This window comes from Oryctolagus cuniculus, chromosome 1, assembly GCF_964237555.1.
Source record: "Oryctolagus cuniculus chromosome 1, mOryCun1.1, whole genome shotgun sequence".
NCBI classification, from domain to species: Eukaryota; Metazoa; Chordata; class Mammalia; order Lagomorpha; family Leporidae; genus Oryctolagus; species Oryctolagus cuniculus.
Window position 1 is genome coordinate 179,967,654 of NC_091432.1, and position 21,265 is coordinate 179,988,918.

General features: G+C 38.5%; 1 protein-coding gene across 23 annotated transcripts in view; it reads left to right on the plus strand.

The window, feature by feature from the left end:
- The window catches only part of CNTLN (centlein), a 396,518-nt gene that overhangs the window by 32,000 nt on the left and 343,253 nt on the right, over nucleotides 1–21,265 (plus strand). For 2 of the 23 annotated variants that reach the window (XM_070052667.1, XM_051845289.2), the window contains exon 3: nucleotides 4,702–4,832. The exons of the other annotated variants lie outside the window; for them this stretch is intronic. In XM_070052667.1, coding sequence (XP_069908768.1) covers nucleotides 4,702–4,832 — 131 coding nt within the window. The remainder of the gene's footprint in view (nucleotides 1–4,701; nucleotides 4,833–21,265) is intronic. 23 annotated transcript variants of the gene reach the window in all.

Consider the following 21,265-nt stretch of genomic DNA (forward strand, 5'->3'; position numbering starts at 1 on the left):
AACATTGGAGAAACCCTTCAAGATATTGGCACTGGCAAAGAGTTTCTGGAAGAGACCCGGAAGGCACAGGCAGTGAAAGCCAAAATCAACTATTGGGATTGAATCAAATTGAGAAGTTTCTGTACTGCAAAAGAAACAGGAGAGTGCAGAGACAACCGACAGAATGGGAAAAAATATTTGCCAACTATGCAACAGATAAAGGGTTAATAACCAGAATCTACAGAGAGATCAAGAAACTCCACAACATCAAAACAAACAACCCACTTAAGAGATGGGCCAAGGACCTCAATAGACATTTTTCAAAAGAGGAAATCCAAATGGCCAACCGACACATGAAAAAATGTTCAAGATCACTAGCAATCAGGGAAATGCAAATCACAACCTCAATGAGGTTTCACCTCACCCCGGTTAGAATGGCTCACATACAGAAATCTACCAACAACAGATGCTGGCGAGGATGTGGGGAAAAAGGGACACTAACCCACTGTTGGTGGGAATGCAAACTGGTCAAGCCACTATGGAAGTCAGTCTGTAGATTCCTCAGAAACCTGAAGATAACCCTGCCATTTGACCCAGCCATCCCACTCCTTGGAATTTACCCAACGGAATTTAAATTGGCAAACAAAAATGCGGTCTGCACCCTAATGTTTATCGCAGCACAATTCACAATAGCCAAGACCTGGAACCAACCTAAATGCCCATCGACGGTAGACTGGATAAAGAAATTCTGGGATATGTATTCTTTGGAATACTATACCGCAGTAAGAAACAACGAAATCCAGTCATTTGTAAGAAAATGGAGGAATCTGGAACGCATCATGCTGAGTGAAATAAGCCAGTCCCAAAGGGACAAATACCATATGTTCTCCCTGATCGGTGACAACTGACTGAACACCAAAAAGGAAACCTCCTGAAGTGAAATGGACACTATGAGAAACGGTGACTTGATCAGCATAGCCCTGACTGTTAATGAACAACTTAATACATTATCCCTCTTAGTATTTTTTTTGTCTGCTCTACTTAATATGACTGGTTTAATTCTGTAATTATCACACAGTTATTCTTAAGTGTTGAAAATTAACTGAAATGTGATCCCTGTTAAACATAAGAGTGGGAATAATAGAGGGAAGAGATGTACAATTTGGGACATGCTTAAGCTTACTTGCTCCAAATAGAGTTAGAAACATACCAGGGGATTCGAATTCAATCCCATCAAGGTGGCATGTACCAATGCCATCTCACTATTCCAAGTGATCAATTTCAGTTCACAATTGATCATAATGAAAGGACTAAGAGTCAAAGGGAGCACATAAACAAGTCTAGTACCTGCTAACACTAACTGATAGAATAAATAAAGGGGAGAGTGATCCAACATGGGAAGTGAGATACTCAGCAGACTCATAGAATGGCAGATGTCCTAAATAGCACTCTGGCCTCAGAATCAGCCCTAAAGGCATTCGGATCTGGCTGAAAAGCCCATGAGAGTATTTTAGGCATGGAAAGCCAAGACACTCTGGCAAAAAGATCTCTGTGAGTGAGATCCCAGTGGAAAGAACAGGTCTTCAAAGAAGGAGGTACCTTTCTCTGAAGGGAGGAGAGAACCTCCACTTTGACTATGACCTTGTCTAAATAAGATAAGAGTCGGAGAACTCAGAGGGCTTCCATAGCCTTGGAAACTCATGACTGGAGCATAGGGAGATTGCTGATGCCATAGACAGGAGTGTCAATTGGTAAAGTCAACAATAGGAGTCACTGTGCACTTACTCCTCATGTAGGATCTCTGTCCTTAATGTGCTGTGCATTGAGATTTAATGCTATAACGAGTACTCAAACAGTATATTTCACTTTGTGTTTCTATGGGGGTGCAAACTGTTGAAATCTTTACTTAATGCATACTAAACTGATCTTCTGTTAAAAAAAAAAAAAAGAAATTATCAATTCCCAACTTGACTCTCACTGGGATTAAACATGACAATAGGTCTGATCTGATTTCATCATCATTTAAAAAATCATCTATCATTTTTCACTTTATGTTTCTGTGTGGGAGCAAACTGTTGAAATCTTTACTTAATGTATACTAAGCTGATCTTCTGTATATTAAGATAATTGAAAATGAATCTTGATGTGAATGGAAGGGGAGAGGGAGTGGGAAAGGGGAGGGTAGTGGGTGGGAGGGACGGTATGGGGGGGGGAAGCCATTGTAATCCATAAGTCGTACTTTGGAAATTTATATTCATTAAATAAAAGTTAAAAAAAGATTTATTTTATGGCCTAGTATATTGTCTATCCTGGGATATGTGCTGTTGTAAAGTGTATGTATTTTATTTTTTTGGTGTAGAGTGTTCTAATGATGTTTACTAGGTCTACTTTGTTTTTAGTGTTTTGGTTTTCTCTTTCCTTGTTGATCTTCTTTAGTTGTTCTGTCCATTGGTGAAAGTGAGTGTATTAGGATTCTCCAGAGAGACAAATCACTTGTGTGTATATACATGTATTTCCTGTTTATTTGCATGCCTTTAGTTTTTTCTTGGAAAGTAGTCATTTTAGATATTATATTGCAGCAAATCTGGTTATTGGTCTCATGCTTCCACTCCTGGACTGTTATTGCCTTCTTTATTTGCTTGGTGACTGTTTATTTTATTGAAGTCCTTTCCCCCCTGTTATTATGTTAAGTCTCTCATGTTCTTAGGTGGTTTATTTTTTCCCTCTCATTGTGTTCACTCTCTGATGTTCTTAAGGGAGATACAGATTTGGGTATGTTACCTTGGAATAATGGTAGTTTTGGAAGGGCTCTTTGCTCTCTTTCCTTGATCATGCCCAGTTGTTGAACTCCACTAATTGCTACTGATTATTCAACAATGCCTGAGAGCATAAATTACTCTGTAAATTAATATAATCTGTGACTTCTTTGAAGTTTCTGAATTATTACTTGATATTTTTTTCCCAGTCCTTAAAGAGCTCCTCAATGCCGTCTCCTACAAACTAGCAGGCTGGCAAACAGCCTGTATCTCCCACCCAACCCAAACCCAAGATTTCTTTTATTTATTTGAAGGGCAGAGTTACATAGCTATATCTATATCTATATCTATATCTATATCTACATCTGCATCTACAACTACATCTATATCTATCTATCTATCTATCTATCTATCTATCTATCTATCTATAAAGAGAGATACAGACAGATACAAAGAGATCTTCATCCACTGATTCACTCCCCAAATGGCCTGGCTTGGCTAGCCTGAAGCCAGCAGCCTGGAATTCCATTGGGAGCTCCTATGTGGGTGGCAGGGGCCCAAGTACTTGGACCATCTTCTGCTTTCCCAAGATCATTAGCAGAGAAATGGATCAGAAGTAGAGCAACTGGGACTTGAATTGGTGCTCATGTAGGATGTCAGCATTGCAGGCAGTAACTTAACCAACTGTGCCACAACACAAACCCTAGCTTGTATCTTTTTTTTTTTTTAATTTGACAGGTAGAGTTACAGACAATGAGAGAGAGACAGACAGCCAGAAAGGTCTTCCTTCCATTGGTTCACTCCCTAAATGGTCACTACAGCCAGTGCTGTGCCGATCTGAAGCCAGGAGCCAGGTGCTTCTTCCTGGTCTCCCATGTGGGCGCAGGGGCCCAAGCACTTGGGCCATCCTCCACTGCCCGCCCTGGGCCACAGCAGAGAGCTGGACTGGAAGAGGAGCAGCTGGGACTAAAACCCTGTGCCCATATGGGTGCCGGCGCCGCAGGTGGAGGATTAACCAAGTGAGCCGAGGCGCTGGCCTCCCAGCTTGTATTTTGAATCTCATTTCAGCTGCCCATTATCATCACCCCCCACTGTTCTTTAGAGTACCCCTAAACTTGAACTTCTCCACATTATATTGCAAAGAAAGTAATTTTTTCTCTTTGGGAAGGGATTAGGATTTCTCTGGATCATGTCCTGCTTCCTAATCCATGCAAAAATCTCTGAGCTCGGCCTCTGGAGTTGGAGGTGAGGATGATATCATCATCCTGCTCTTGGAGCCAGTTGCCTGGTGAGGAAGAGGTAGTTGCTTGAGATCCTTTACTTGCCTCTGCTGGTGTGGAACCACTGCATCATAAGCTGGGGCAAAGGTATTTGGATCTCAGTGTGCTGCACTCAGAGTATATCATGGGCAGAAGATAGAGTCCTAACATATTAACAGCACTTGAGTTGTACTTGACCTCAATGACGGTTTGGAACAGGATGAGAAATGCTGATGGCCTTTACCTCCTGTTAACAAAACCTCCAAGTAGGAGCTGAAGGGATAAGGAGCCTTGAGTCCTGGAATGGCGTCTCCTCCACGTTGAGTTGGTAGGGAAGAAAGAAGGAATGGTGTTAGTTCAGGTAGCACAGCCACTTGCCTTTCTTACTAAATTTTCATTGATTTTCTCAAATATTTTTTTTTTTCATTTGCTGTTTGCCCTTAGGACCATTTACTGTTGCTGTAAGTACTTTGTTTTGCTTTTAAATAATGTTCACCAATATCACTGAGGAGTGAGTCATGAGAGTTCTTCACTGTCCTGCCCAAAGTGTCAATATTTATTATTTTAAGCTGCTAAATGTTGGGATAATTTGTTTTACAGCAGTAGATAATTTATATACTGTAGCAAAAAATGTATAAAGTTGCAGTTGATACAGAGACTGTTAAGTGATTGATTTTATAAGTTGCACCCATTTATTCTTCTACCAGAAATTTAAGAAGGCATCTCCTATCCCCATCATCTGGACCACCACATTGTTTTCAAAGTTTTGTAGTTTTGATGTTCTTTCTACCAACCCATGGAGATTCTTATGCCCACTTGTTGGAAAAATCAGACAGAGGTACGTACTCCAAAGAACAAGACCTTTGTTATGCTCCAGCACAAGGGTGGCAGCATGTAGAGTAAGATTCTCCAGGTTGACTTGTGCAGGACAGAAGTCCTGCAAACTTTTATGGCATTCTTAGGATGAACAGAGACCAGGCTTCTTGACATCATTGCACGTAGAGAGGGGAGCTGTCAGTCATTATGCTGCTTCATACATTGTACATCTTATTAAGACTCCATTCACAAGTGTGATTTTTTAACCATGGTAAGGAAGCAAAGTTCATGGCAGAGACATAGCCTTCCCTTCTGCTCAGGTGCTAATCGAGGTATTTTCCTTGAGTCTCAATCCTGGATGTCTTAACTCTAGTTCAGGAAAGTTTCTGACTATTGATTGGTCAAGTAACTGCACAAGTAGTTTGTATAAGGCCAGATTCTTCAGTCACATATCTGTAAGGAGTCGACTGCTAGCCTCCTGAATTAATCCTATCTGTCTCAATTTGAGAGGTAAAAAATGATATCTTGAAATGCTTTTCTCTTAAATTTCTCTTAATGTATATGATTGAAGTCCAAGAACCATTTATATCCTTTTTTGGCTTTTTTCTTTGATATGTCTTTCTGTATCCATCGCCTGCGGCATTTCTAATTCCTGTCCTACGATACCCTTCAAATCAATATATTATGTATACAACTTATTTACCTTTCCTTTGAGTTATGTTACTACATAAATTCTGACTACCACAGGCATGCCATTTTCTTCCTTTTCTCTAAATTTCACATCTTGAGAGTAATCTTTGATACCTTTTGGTCTCTTTTTGAACAGAAAATCAATTCCCAAGTTCAGTCACTTTCTCTTTTGCAGTGTCACTCAAATCCCATAATTCCTCTGTGTCCTTATGTTCCAAATCCTGTATCTTGGTTCTTAGTATCTCAGCTTTGAACATCTTATTGATTTTTTTTCAAACATCAGTTCTGTTTTACATCTTCACATTGAGACAAAGCAAGATATAAGATTCCAAAGAAAATAATTTTTAAAATTCAGGTTAATGGTAGCAGTGCAAATTCTAGGACTTTCCTAATGGATATCTACAGGATAGATAACCTTTAGGTTTGGATGCCTAGGGGATACCAAAGATTACAAAGAAGCTAGATTCTGAGAGTTGTACATGCATGGCAATCATTAAGGTATCTCCAGTACATTTACTTATTCAAAATGTATCAATTGAACATCATCTGATTACCAGACATAGTGCTAAAAATTAGAAAAAGAGCTCTTCATTGAGCTGGTAAAGGGTACTGTTGACTGGAAATACATTTGTATACAGAGATGATTTGTGTGGTATTTGGTCAATAGTATGAAAAAGATAAATATGTTATAACTAGATCTATTTTAAATAATTAGCAGTTTATGTTGTTGAAAATAAAATTACTCTAATAGAGAATATCACAAAATAGTTTGAATTTATTAAAATATTAGGATATATATATGTATATATATATTTATAGATATTTGTGTTTACTGATCCTATTTGAGTGTATTATGAACCAATGCTGCCAAAAGTACCTTTTGGATCTACCATTTGTTTATTGGCTCCCCAAATCCAGTTTCCTTGCTATTTTATATAAAGTCTCACTTCAAATTATTAGTGTTTTATGATTATAACCACAGCATGTTAGAATGCATCAGGAAAAATTACAACTTCAGGAGCCAAAAATAATAAACATTGAAGAAACAATAATATGGAGTTTCATAGAGTATCAATATATTAGGTACTATAGGAGCTTGAATTTTTCAACTTTGGATAACTACAAATTTGTGCTAACGCCCAGTATCTTTGCATTAGACAGAAACTTAATCCTGGCTTTTGAAATTAATAATTATTTTATCCATAAAGACCAGTATTTTAAGTTTGGAGTAGAACAACAGACACAGCTATTAATTTACTTGCTAAAATTGTATTGTAAGTAATTTTGTAAATTTATTCACCAAGGTGCTAATCTATATTTTGTATAGCTTTGCTTTAAAGGAACTGCAATTTAGGATTCAACTACTGTGACGAGTTTCCGAAGAAGTGAATTATTATGTTTCTTTGCTGCTAATAATCTGTCCAGATTTGTTCTGTTGCTTATAAATCTGTTTCGTGACCCTTTTTTCACATTTGCTACTGCTTCTAATCTCATTTTTATTACTTTCTGTTCTTTGTTATAAGCGATTTATTTTATTTATTTCAAAGGCAGAGTAGCAGAGAGAGAAAGAGATCTTCCGTCTTCTGGTTCACTTCTCAAATGCACGAACATTTGCGGCCAGGCCAGGCTGAAGCCAGGAGCATGGAACACCATCTGGGTCTCCACATGGGTAGGAGGGGCCCAAGTACTTTCGCCATCTTCTGATGCCTTCTCAGGCACATGAGCAGGGATCTGGATCAGAAGTGGAGTAGCTGCGACTTGCTCTGAATACTAGCTTCATGAGCAACAGCTTAATCTGCTGCACCACAATGCCAGTCCCTGTTGTTTCTTTCTAGTTACTTGAAATGTAATTGTCTTGAGTCAATCTGAAAGCCGGTATTGAAAAGCAAAGAATAAGGAGTATGTGCCAGGATATAAATCACTCTTGAGTTTTCTTCATTGAGAAAGCCTAGACACTTATCTTGCTTTGCCTATGGCTGACTCACAACAAGCACACCAGTGTCTTGCATTTTAACAAACTATTTTTTCTACTCTTTGCTTCATATAAGTTTCTATTCTTTGTTACTATGGTCTTCTCCAGAAATATTCTAAGCTCTGTGAGTGAAAGACAGTAGAGTATGAAGAGAACTGGAAAGGTGATTGTTAAGGATTCACTGAAAGTTTGTGAGGCCATGATTAAACATATATTGAGGGAGAAAATGCATCATAAAAGTACTGGTATAATTAAAATAATGAAAATTATGGAACTCTTTGAAACATGCATTTTGACTTGACTTTACTTATTTGTGCAGGAGGAATTTATTCTTATGAGCTTCAGGTCTCTTTCAGGTGGTTTACATAATTCCTTCTCTTCCCTGAGGTGTTAATTTGCTTTACTTGCTATTCCACCTGTGAATGGTTGGTGGTTTAGTGGGCAGGAAGACCTACAGTTTATGGGATGTAGAACAATTCTCTTAAAGTCAATCAGCCAGAAGCATTTGTAACTGTACAGGGTAATGTTCTGTTTTTTATTTTAGTTTTTATGAACTGAGGAACCTCTTGCACTGATGATTGATTTGGAATTGGATGAGAGGATTTAAAATAGATTCTTGGGTAGATTTCTTGTTTTGGTAATATATTGATGTGCTAATGGATTTATTTTATTAACATGGTAATCATCCCCCAATTTTCAGAAACTGTTACAGAAATGAGTATCATGAAGCATAGAGTAAGTTGATAATTAATTATATTTTGATTCATTAAGTTTTACCAAATAAGTCGGATTAGAGAGGTTCATCTCAGGTGGTTGAATACTGCTTTAATAGCATTTGTAGTTTATTACAATTATTTACATATATCAGTGTATTGCCTTTCCCATAAACACCATGAGGACTGTATTATATTTGTTTTCCATAGTGCTTAACACAGTTTCTGGGACAAAAGCATGGATGAGCAAGTGCAAGAATGATACTTAAAAAGAAGACAGTAAAGACTAATATCCTGAGTTTCTAGTTTCAAAGTATCCCCTAAATGTCTGGCACTAAGAACTGTGACAGGGGCTGGTGCTATGGTGCAGGTGGTTAAAGCCCCAGCCTGTAGCACCAACATCCTGTATGGGCACTGATTCAAGGCCCGCTGTACCACTTCCGATGTGGCTCCCTGCTGATGTGCCTGGGATAAATGACTAAGATAAATGATTCTAAGAACAAGTTGGTGCTGTTGGACTATGTAATGCTTTTGGGAAAGCTACTTTTTTTGAGAATTATGGGCAGAATTAGTGATAAGTAAATACTGAAAAAAAGTGACACATTTAAAAACTTTTAGAAGGAAAACTTTATTAACATTTGTTTCCATCATTAACACATTCATGAAACCATCACTTCCTGATAGGATTCCAGATATTACACCAAATAAATTGTAAGGAGGAATATGTAAGCTCTCGAGACTTCCTATTGTAGAGTTCACTTTAAAAAAATTCTTTCCAATATCCTATTCTTTCTCCTCTCAGTTATGGCCTCTTACCTTTCACATGAGGGATTAGAGAAAGTGTCAATACTGATTTTCTTTTGAGATCTACACACAATTCAAGGTCCTAAAAGGTTGTAAGTTTTTTATTTCTAGTGGGCATGAGTTTAATGGTAGAAGGAAAAGAAGACACATAAGGCTAGTAAAGGCCTGATATTACCTAAAAGGAAGAATATATCAAAGATATTTAAAGAGGAAGCAAAAATCAAACAGAATTATTTTCTGCTCTCTTTAAGAGTTGGCAGTAAGTGGAAAAATTATCCAATAAGATAGGAAACATATCTTCACAGTATTATTAATTCTCATAACTAAATGATAAGGTCATTGAATGATGTAATTTTTAACTCTAGATGAAATAAATATACGAAAGAAAATGTAGTTATGTTGCTTGGCCATTAACAGTACTTATGAATGGTTAATAAGTGAGTGTTAAGGGAGCAATTAATGTTAAGGGAGCTGAAAATTGGGCTGTATACCTCTCATGTAAACAAGGGTTACATAGCACATCCACAAAGGTGCTGGCCTAGAGCACCTTGTGAAAACTCACAATGGGGTCTCTAGCAAGCGTGCAAGTACTCTTTTGCCCTCTTCACTCTTGGGCAGTACAGAACTGTCTGGCAAGGCTACACATTGTCATACAGAGGCTGTGAGAATGATCCTGTCACTGAACTGCGTGATGAGGAAAGCTCTTCTCCTGGTGTGATGAGAGGCTGAGAGGCATCAGAAGAATGAACGTAACATTTTTAGTACTCAGATCTATTCACTTGAATATAGATAATGAAAACTCAGTAATGAGGCAGGCTGAATTATTGAAATCTATTTTGATACTATATTTTAAAGAGCAAGTAGCAAAAGTTCAAATAGCAAGGGATAGTAGTCCTCTAACACACACAAAGGAAGATATATTCAGATCTGTTTTTGGGGCATTAAGATCCAAAGGCTTCTAGTATTAGGAAAAAGGTGAGAGGTAAAAAGATTGTATCTTGAATTAAACAGTATGAATTTTTATAACTTAAGGAAGACATATATTTAAACTTAAGATGGTGGTGGGGAATGTTCCTCTTTTTTCAGTTTGAAAAGCAAACTGAATAAATATAGTTAGGTTTCTTAGCTGAGCAGATTACAAAAATACTATAGTAGACATCTTAGTTCATCCTTCTAATAAGATTGCTCTTCCATGATGTCAGCATCTCCACCCTTTACAAACTGGGTGGTTGTTTTCTTCATCCTACCTTTTAGAGAAGGTAACTTGGAGGGTTAGGGGACATTGTTTGCTTCCTTCTAGTGTTTTCCAACAGTATAGAGCTCACGAATAAGAAGCACCATACAGATGATACTATACTTACTAAGAAAATTGGCAATTGGAGTGTTATCCGTCAAGGCAATTTGCTTCTTAATGATTTTGCCATAGATGCATTTGTAAATTAGCTTATATACTGACTTCAGCTTCAGGTATCCTGAATCTATAATATATGATTGCATAACACTCAGTATGTGTGTTGAAGCCTTGTTGAACTTAAGAAGGGTATCATTGAAAATCTGACAAGGGTGAAGAAGCTGCAACACTTTGCAAACTTTTGGTCTCACACCATTGATACCCCTGTTTCTAATGAGATGCTAATTTAGAAGTTTCCAGCTTTCTTGCCATCCTCTCCATTCCAATTTCAGATCTGTTTATCTGCCTGTATTCCTTGTGATAGTTCTTAATTTTTCATAGATAAGCCTCCTCCTTGCCTTTCAAAGCACATTCTGGTAAGTTTTTTTTCTCAGCGGCTTGATCTTCAGCTCTCTGAATTCTTCCACTTTTTCTTAAGGGTATCTTGCACTGTGATATGCGATGATTTTGAATAGCCCTTCTTCCCTTAGGTATCCTTTATGGTTCCACCTTTATGGTTCCAAATGGAAAAGAGGGCAATGTTATTTTTTTTTGTCTTATAAGTTTTTCATAAGGTAGTTCTATTTTTAGTTTTTAAAAACTTTTATTTAACATATACAAATTTCATGCATTTCATATATACAAATTTAGGACCATAGTGTTGCTACCTACCCTACTCTACCTTGCATCCACACTCCCACCCTTCTTTCTCTCCTATTTCCATTCTTATTTTTTTTTACAAAGATCTATATTTTCAGTTAACTTTATATTCATAAAATTGACCCTGCAGTAAGTAAAGAGTTGTACATAATGTATGAAAGAAAAAAAAAGTGTTCCTCAATAGTCGAGAAAAGGGCTATTCAAAATCATCGCATATCACAGTGCCAATTTCACTTCTATAGATTACCTTTTAGATACTCTATTAGTTATTACTGCAGGGAGAACCTATGATATTTGTATTTTTGGGACTGGCTTATTTCTCTAAGTATAATGGTTTGCAGTTACATCCATTTTGTTGTAAATAACAGGATTTCATTTTTTGATTACAGTAGTATTCCATAGTATATATTTTGGTATACATACCAAAATTTCTTGCTTTTTTCAGATTTATTTATTTATTTGAAAGTCAGAGTTATACAGAAAGAGAGAGAGAGAGAGAGAAAGGTCTTCCATCTGATGGTTCACTCCCCAATTGGCTGCAGTGGCCGGAGCTGTGCCAATCTGAAGCCAGGAGCCAGGAGCTTCCTCCAGGTCTCCCACGTGGGTGCAGGGGCCCAAGAAATTGGGCCATCTTCCACTGCTTTCCCAGGCCATAGCAGAGAGCTGGATCGGAAGTGGAGCAGTTGGGACTAGTATTGGCGCCCATATGGGATGCCTGCACTTCAGGCCAGGGCATTAACCCACTGTGCCACAGCACTGGCCCCAATACCAAAATTTCTTTATCCAGTCTTCAGTTGATGGATATATGGGTTGGTTCCATATCTTAACTGTTGTGAAATGAGCTGCAGTAAACCTGGGGTACAGATCACTCGTTCATATACTGATTTCTTTTGGGTAAATTTGCAGGAGTGTGATGGCTGGGTCATGTGGTAGGTCTATATTCAGATTTCTGAGGTATCACAATACTGTCTTCCACAGTAGCTATACCAGTTTACATTCCCACCAACAGTGAATTAGGATACTTTTATCCCACATCTTCACCAGCATTTGTTGTTTGTTGATTCCTATATGAGAGCCATTCTAACTGGGATGAGGTGAAACCTCATTGTGGTTTTGATTTGCATTTCCCTGATGTCTAGTGATCCTGAGCATGTTTTTAGGTGTCTGATTGCAATTTGAATATCTTCTTTTGACGAATGTCTGTTCAAATCCTTTGCCATTTCTTTTTTCTTTCTTTTTTTCTTTTTTTTTTTTTTAATAGGGAGAGTTAGACAGTGAGAGAGAGAGACAGAGGAAAAGGTCTTCCTTCCGTTGGTTCACCCCACAAATGGCCGCCATGGCTGGTGCGATGCACTGATCTAAAGCCAGGAGCCAGGTGCTTCTCCTGGTCTCCCACGCAGGTGCAGGGCCCAAGCACTTGGGCCATCTTCCACTGCCTTCCCAGGCCACAGCAGAGAGCTGGACTGCAAGAGGAGCAACCAGGACAGAACTGGCACCATAACCGGGGCTAGAACCTGGGGTGCCGGCGCCTCAGGCAGAGGATTAGCCTAGTGAGCCGTGGCTCTGGCCCTTTGCCCATTTCTTAACTGGATTGTTGTTTTGTTGATTTTGAATTTCTTGACCTCTTCATAGATTCTGGAGATTAATCCTTTATTAGTTCCATAGTTTGCAAATATTTTCCCCCATTCTGTTGATTGCCTCTTCACTTTGCTGAGTGTGTCTTTTGCAGTGTAGAAGCTTCTCAGTTTGATGTAATCTCATTTTTCAATTTTGGCTTTGATTTTCTGAGCTTTTTTCAAAGAAGCCTTTGCTTATGCCAATGTCTTGGAAGGTTTCCCCAATATTCTCTAGAAATTTGATGGTATTGGGTCATAGATTTAGGTCACTGATCCATTGTGAGTGGATTTTTTTTGTAAGCTGTAAAGTAGGGCTCTTGTTTTATACTTCTATATGCAGATATCAAGTTTTCCCAGAATCATTTGTTGAAGAGACTGTACTTGCCTCAGGGATTGATTTTAGCTCCTTTGTTAAAGGTAAGTTGGTTGTAGTGTGGATTGAATTCTGGAGTTTCTATTCTGTTTTGTTAGTCTAAACATCTTTTTTTTTTCTACCAGTACCAGGTTGTTTTGATTATAACTGTCCTGTAGTATGTCTTGAAATCTTGTTTTGTGATGTCTCTGGCTTTGTTTTTGTTGTTTAAGATTGCTTTGCTATTTGGGATCTCTTATATTTCCATATGAATTTTAGCATCATTTTTTTTTCTAGATCTGAAAAAAAAATGTCCTTAGTACTTTGGGATCACATTGAATCTGTGAATTGCTTTCAGTGGTATGGATATTTTGATGATACTAATTCTTCCAATCAATGAACATGGAAGATTTTTCCATTTTTTTTTGTCTTCTTCTATTTCCTTCTTTAATGTTTTGTAATTTTAATCATTTTCAATTTAACCAAGAATTTAACATTCTTGGCTAAATTTATTCCTATGTAGTTAATTTTTTGTAGCTATTATGAATGGGATTGATCTTCGAAGTTCTTTCTTAGTCATGGCCTTATCAGTGTTTCCAAAGTCTATGTATTTTGTGTGCCAGTTTATATCCTGCCACATTACCAACTGTCTTATGAGTTGCAATAGTCTCTTAGTTTAGTCTTTTGGGTCCCCTAAAGATAAAATTATGTCATTTGCAAAAAGGAATAATATGACTTTCTTTTCATTTCACTGACATTTTCTAATTTTTTGTGGTTTTAATTTTATTTCTTTTCAGATTTTAATTATTTCTTTCCTCCTACTACTTTTGGGTTTGATTGTGTTGCTTTTGTAGGTCTTGAAGATGGCATTGATAGCTCATTTATTTGATGATAACTCATTTATAATTTCTTTTTTTAAACTTTTATTTAATAAATATAAATTTCCAAAGTACAACTTTTGAATTATAGCAGGTTTTCCCCCCAAAACCTCTCTCCCACCTGCAACCATCCCATCTCACTCCCTCTTCCATCCCATCCCATCCTTCATCATGATTCATTTTCAATTATCTTTATATACAGAAGATCAACTTAGTTTATACTAAGTAAAGATTTCAACAGACTGCACCCACAAAGACAAACAAAGTATAGAGTACTGTTTGAATAGGAGTTTTACCATTAATTCTCATAGTACAGCACATTAAATGCAGAGATCCTACATGGGGAGCAGCTGTACAGTGACTCCTATTGTTGATTGAACAATTAACACCCTTATTGACATCAGTAATCACCCAAGGCTCTTGTCATGAGCTGCCAAGGCTGTGGAAGCCTCTTGAGTTCACCAACTCCAATCTTATTTACACAAGGCCATAATCAAAGTGGAAGTTCTCGTCTCCCTTCAGAGAAAGGTACTGCCTTCTTTGATGGCCTGTACTTTCCATGGGATCTCACTCATAGAGATCTTTCATTTAGGTTATTTTTTTTATGCCACAATGTCTTGTCTTTCCATGCCTGAGAATTCTCATGGGCTTTTTAGCTGGATCTGAATGCCTTAAGGGCTTATTCTGAGACCAGAGTGCTGTTTAGGGCTTTTGCTATTTTATGAGTCTCCTGTGTATCCTGCTTCTCATGTAGGATCGTTTCTCCTTTTTTAATTCTATCAATTATTTGCAGACACTGGTCTTATTTATGTAATCCCTTTGATACTTAATCCTATCTTTTTAATCAATTATGAACTTAAACTGATCGCTTTAACAAGTAAGATGGCATTGGTACATGCCACATTGATGGGATTAAATTGGAATCCCCTGGCACGTTTGTAGCTCTACCATTAGGGGTGAGTCTGAGTGAGCATGTGTCGAACTGTACATCTCCTCCCTCTCTTATTCCCACTCTTATATTTAACAGTAATCACTTTTCAGTTAAATTTAGATGACTAAGGATAATTGTGTGTTCATTAAAGAGTTCAACCAATGGTATTGAGTAGAACAACAACAACAAAAAAACACTAAAAGGAATAAAATAGTAAGTTGTTCCTCGACAGTCAGGACAAGGACTGATCAAGTCATTGTTTCTCATAGTGTCCATTTTACTTCAACAGGTTTCCTTTTAAGTGCTCAGTTAGTTGTCACAGATCAGGGAGAACATATGATATTTGTCCCTTTGGGACTGGCTTATTTAACTCAGTGTGATGTTTTCCAGATTCCTCCATTTTGCTGCAAATGACTGGATTTCATTTTCTTTTACTGCTGTATAGTATTCTATAGAGTACATATCCCATAATCTCTTTATCCAGTCTACTTTTGATGGTCTTTTAGGTTTATTCCATGTCTTAGCTATTGTGAATTCAGCTGCAATAAACATGGAGGTGTAGACAGCTCTTTTATTTCCCAATTTATTTTCCTTGGGATAAATTCCAAGGAGTGGGATGGCTGGGTTGTATGGTAGGGCTATATTCAAGTTTCTGAGAAATACCCAAACTGACTTAAATAGTGGCTTAACCAGTTTGCATTCCCACCAACAGTGGGTTAGTGTCCCTTTTTCCCCAAATCCTTGCCAGTCTCTGTTGTTAGTATGTAAGTTGGTAAGTATGTAAGTTGGTATGCCAGCCATTCTAACTGGGGTTAGGTGAGACCTCATTGTGGTTTTGATTTGCATTTCCCTGATGGCTAGTGATCTTGAACATTTTTTCATGTGTCTTTTGGCCATTTGGATTTCCTCTTTTGAAAAATGTCTATTGAGGTCCTTGGCCCGTCTCTTAAGTGGGTTGTTTGTTTTGTTGTTGTGGAGTTTCTTGATCTCTTTGTAGATTCTGGTTATTAATCCTTTATCAGTTGCATAAATTGCAATTATTTTTTCCCATTCTGTTGGTTGCCTCTTCACTATCCCGACTGTTTTCTTTTGCAGTACAGAAACTTCTCAATTTGATGTAATCCCAATTGTTAATTTCGGCTTTGACTGCCTGTGCCTCTGGGGTCTTTTCCAAGAAGTCTTTGCCTGTGCGTATATCTTGCAGGGTTTCTCTGATGTTCTCTAATAATTTGATGGTGTCGGGTCGTAGATTTCGATCTTTAATCCATGTTGAGTGGATTTTTGTGTAAGGTGAAAGGTAGGGGTCTTGCTTCATGATTCTGCACGTGGAAATCCAGTTTTCCCAGCACCATTTATTGAATAGACTGTCCTTGCTCCAGGAATTGGTTTTAGATCCTTGATCAAAGAGATCCTTCATGTAGAACATTTTATGCCACAGTGTCTTGGCTTTCCATGCCTGAAATGCTCTCATGGGGTTTTTAGCCAGATCTGAATGCTGTAAAGTCTGATTCTGAGGTCAGGATGCTGTTTAGGGCATTTGTCATTATATGAGTCTGCTGTGTGGACTGCTCCCGTGTTGGAACATTATCTCCTTTTTAACTCTATCTGTTCTTATAACAGACCCTTGGTCTTATTTATGTGATCCCTTTGACACTTAATCCTATCTATATGATCAATTTCACACTTAATATGCTCACTTTAACATGTAAGATGGCATTAGTACCACCTAGCTGAATGGGATTTGGAGTCCCATGGCAAGATTTTAGCTTTACCCCTGGGGTAAGTCCATGGGAATGTATGCTGAACTGTACAGCTCCTACCTCTCTTATTCCCACTCTTTAGTTTTACTGGTATCTATTTTCAATTGGATTTAAACACTTATGAGTAATTCTATGTTAAGTAAAGAGTTTGACCAGTGGTATTAAGTAGAAAAAGAAAATAATAAAAAAAGATAATAAACTGTTCTTTGACAGTCAAGACAAGGGCTGTTCAAGTCATTGCTTTCATAGTGTCAGTTTCACTTCTACAAGTTTCCTTTTAGGTGCTGTGTTAGTTGTCACAGATCAGGGAGAACATATGGTATTGGTCCCTTTGGAACTGTTTTTTTTTTTTGTTTGTTTGTTTTTGTTTTGTTTTTTAGATTCATTCATTTTGTTGCAGTATCCCATAATGTTACATATCCCATAATTTCTTCATCCAGTCTTCTGTTGAGGAGATTTAAGTTGAGTCCATGTCTTAGTTATTGTGAATTTAGCTGCAACAAACATGGAGGTACAGATAACTCTTTTATGTGCTGATTTTATTTCCCTTGGGTAAATTCTGAGGAGTAGGATGGCTGGGTCTTATGGTAGGACTATACTCGTATTTCTGAGCTATTTCTAAACTGTCTTCCATAGTGGCTTTACCAATTAGCATTCCTACCAACAGTGGATTAGGGTACCTTTTTTCCCATAACCTCACCAGCATTTGTTGTTTGTTGATTTATGTATGAAAGCCATTCTAATAGGGTGAGGTGAAACCTCATTGTGGTTTTGTTTTGCATTTCCATGACAGCTAGTGATCCTGAGCTTTTTTCATGTGTCTGTTGGCCGTTTGGGTTTCCTCTTTTGAAAAATGTCTGTTTAAGTCCTTGGCTCATCTCTTAAAAATGAGTCATTTGTTTTGTTGTTGTGGAGTTTCTTGATGTCTTTGTAGATTCTGGTTGTTAATTTTTTATCAGTTGCATAGTTTGCAAATATTTTCTCCAATTCTGTCAGTTGCCTCTTCACTTTCCTGTTTCTTTTGCAGTACAGAAACTTCTCAGTTTGCTGTAATCCCATTTCTTAATTTTGACTTTGGCTACCTGTGCCTCTGGGGTCTTTTCCAAGGAGTCTTTGCTTGTGCCAATATCTTGCAGGGTTTCTCTGATGTTCTCTAATAATTTGATGGTGTTGGGTCTTAGATTTAGATCTTTAATACATATTGAGTGAATTTTTGTATATGATGTAAGGTAGAGGTCTTGATGGTTTTTTTTTTTCCCAAGAATTCTTTGCCTATGCCAATGTCTTGTAGGGTTTCCCCAATGATCTCTAATAATTTTATGGTATTGGGTAATAGATTTAGGTTACTCATCCACTTGGAGTGGATTTTTCTGTAAGGTGTAAGGTAGGGTCTTGTTTCATACTTCTGTATGCACATATCAAGTTTTCTGAGCACCATTAGTTGAAGAGACTTTCCTTGCTCCAGGGATTGCTATTAGCTCCTTTGTCAAAGATAAGTTGGTTGTAGAAGCTTGGATTGGTTTCTGGTGTTTCTATTCTGTACCATTCAACTGTGCGTCTGTTTTTGTACCAGTACCAGGCTGTTTTGATTATAGCTGCCCTGTAGTACATCTTGAAATCTTGTATTGTGATGCCTCTGGCTTTATTTTTGTTGTATAAGATTGCTTTAGCTGTTTGGGGTCTCTTGTATTTCCATTTGAATTTCAGCATCATTTTTTAGATGTGAGGAGAATTTCCTTTTATTTTGATTGGTATTGCATTGAATCTGTAAATTCTTTTGGTAGCATGGTCATTTAGATGATACTGATTCTTCTAATCTATGAACATGGAAGATTTTTCCATTTTTTGGCATCCTCTTCTATTTCTTTATTTAATATTTTGTAATTCTCATCATAGAGATCTTTGATATCCTTGGTTAAATGTATTCCAAGGTATTTGATGTTTTGGTAGCTATTGTGAATGGGTTTGATCTTAGAAATTCTTGGTCAGCTGTGGCATTGTTTGTGCATGCAAAGACTGTTGAATTTTGTGTGTTGATTTTATATTCTGCTACTCTAATAAAAGTCTTCTATAAGTTCCAATAGTTTCTTAGTGGAGTCTTTTGGATCCCCTATATTTAGCTATATATAGAATCATGTCATCTGCAAATAGGCACAGTTTGAGTTCCTCCTTCAATTTGTATCACTTTGATTTCTTTTCCTTTTTTTTCTTTGTTTTCTTTCTTCCTTTCCTTCTTTCTTTGTCTCTTCTCTTCTCTCCCTCTCCCTCTCCTCTTTTTTGCTTAATGACTCTGACTAAAGCTTCCAAGACTATATTGAATAGCAATGGGAAGTTTCCTGCTATTTTTCACTAAAAAGTCTTTCTAATCCTTTCTCTCTTTCCATGCCCTCAGGAACTCCTGAGACCTGTATGTGGGGTAGTTTGCTAGTATCCTATAAATCTCCAACAATGATTATTAGTTTTCTAATTACTGTTTTTTTTTTTTGTCTGACTAAAATTTCCTGTGATTTGTCTTCTAAGTTGCATATTCTTTCATTTGTTTCACCAATTCTGTTATTAAGGCATTCCACTGCATTTTTTATTAGTTCTATTGAATTTTTCATTTCTAGTATTTCATTTTTATTTATCATTAAGATCTCGATTTTATGGGAGAAATTTTCTTTCATGTCTCATATGTATTTCATTGGTTCATGGATTTGCTTCTGATTACTTCTAAGAAATCCTACAATCAATTTTTTAAATTCCATTTCTGGCATTTCTTCAGTTTCATCATTTTCACATTGTACTATTAAAGTGTTGTGTTCTTTTGGAGCTATCATGTTGTCGTTCTTGCTCATGTTTCTTGAATTGCTGCATTTATTATTTGACATTTATGGAGATACTCTTTAGTTTCTTTGTTTTGTCCCTTTGATTTTTTTTAAAGATTTATTTTATTTATTTGAAAGAGTTACAGAAAGAGGTAGACACAGAGAGTTCTTCCATACACTGGTTCATTCCCCAGATGACCGCAATGGCCAGAGCTGTGCCGATCCGGAGCCAGGAGCCAGGAGCTTCCTCCGGGTCTCCCACTCTGGTGCAGGGGCCCAAGGACTTGGGCCATATTGTACTGCTTTCCCAGGCCATAGCAGAGAGCTGGATCAGAAGAGGAGCAGCTGGGACTAGAACTAGCACCCATATGGGATGCCGGCACTTCAGGCCAGGGTGTTAACCTGCTGCGCCACAGCGCCAGACCCCTTTGATGGTTTTTATCTTTGGACTATACCTCTGTGGATTAGTAGAGTGTCTGCTTCTTCAGCGAATACCCAGGGGTGTGTGGTGGTTGTGACCAGGGAGCTCTGTTCAGTGCTCTAATGTGAGGGGAGTGTCCAAAGTGACACCCTTTTGGATGTGGTAAATCTCCTCTTTTTCTTTCTTTCTTTCTTTTTTTTTTTTTTTTTTTTTTGGTCAGAGGGGAGGTTTGTTCTGCTCTCTCGGTGTAGTCTCAGCTTACCTCTCCTCAAAGGAAACCAGTACCCCGGTACTAGCTCCCCAAGGGTATGATATTCGTCCACATATAGGATCTGTGGTGTAAGCAGAGATTAAACAGCAATGACCCTCACCTGGGAATCAGGGAGCCCTGAGCATGTGAAACCTCTCACAGTGACTGCCAGTCTGTGAACAAACCTCAGGGGAGGTTTGTTCTGCTCTCTCGGTGTAGTCTCAGCTTACCTCTCCTCAAAGGAGACCAGTACCCTGGTGCTAGCTCCCCAAGGGTATGATATTTGTCCACATATAGCATCTGGGTGTAAGCAGAGATTAAACAGCAATGACCCTCACCTGGGAATCAGGGAGCCCTGAGCATGTGGAACCTCTCACAGTGACTACCCAAAATCCCAGTCACAACCTGAAGCCTCCCACACAGCCCACAGTGTTTTCACAGTCCTGGCACACAAGCTTCTCACAGTCATAAGCACCCAGCCCCCTGTCAGTTCTCCATGCCCGACTCAGGCGTCTCTGCTCTGCTGGTTGCTGGCGTGTGTACTCGAGCTGGTGCAGCTGTTACGTATGTCCAAATGGTGCCCGCCCTCTATCAACTTGTTATAGGAGGCCGGTTACAGGGTGATCAGAAAGAGAAAAAGGAGCCTTCCCCTTTCCTTTCCCCTCTAGTTTGGCAGGTATGCTGTCCCCCTACAGGGCCCCAAGCTGGATTCCCCTCAGGCTCTTCCCGCAGCTTTATCACCATTGGCTTGGGCTGCTGCAGACTGGTCTCACCTCACTCCAGAGCTGCTGCTGAAGTACTTGGCCGCTGGGTTCCTCAGTTGTGCTTGTCCACACAGGTCCACAGTGTCCCTCTAACTTGTGTGGAGTTTCCTCTGCTGTTTTTCCCCTAACTTCCTGAGACTGCACTCTCTCCATGTTTGTTTATTTATTTATTTATTTATTTATTATTTTTTTGACAGAGTGGACAGTGAGAGAGACAGAGAGAAAGGTCTTCCTTTTGCCGTTGGTTCACCCTCCAATGGCCGCCGCAGCCGGCGCGCTGCGGCCGGCGCACCGCGCTGATCCGATGGCAGGAGCCAGGTGCTTCTCCTGGTCTCCCATGGGGTGCAGGGCCCAAGTACTTGGGCCATCCTCCACTGCACTCCCTGGCCACAGCAGAGAGCTGGCCTGGAAGAGGGGCAACCGGGACAGAATCTGGCGCCCCGACCG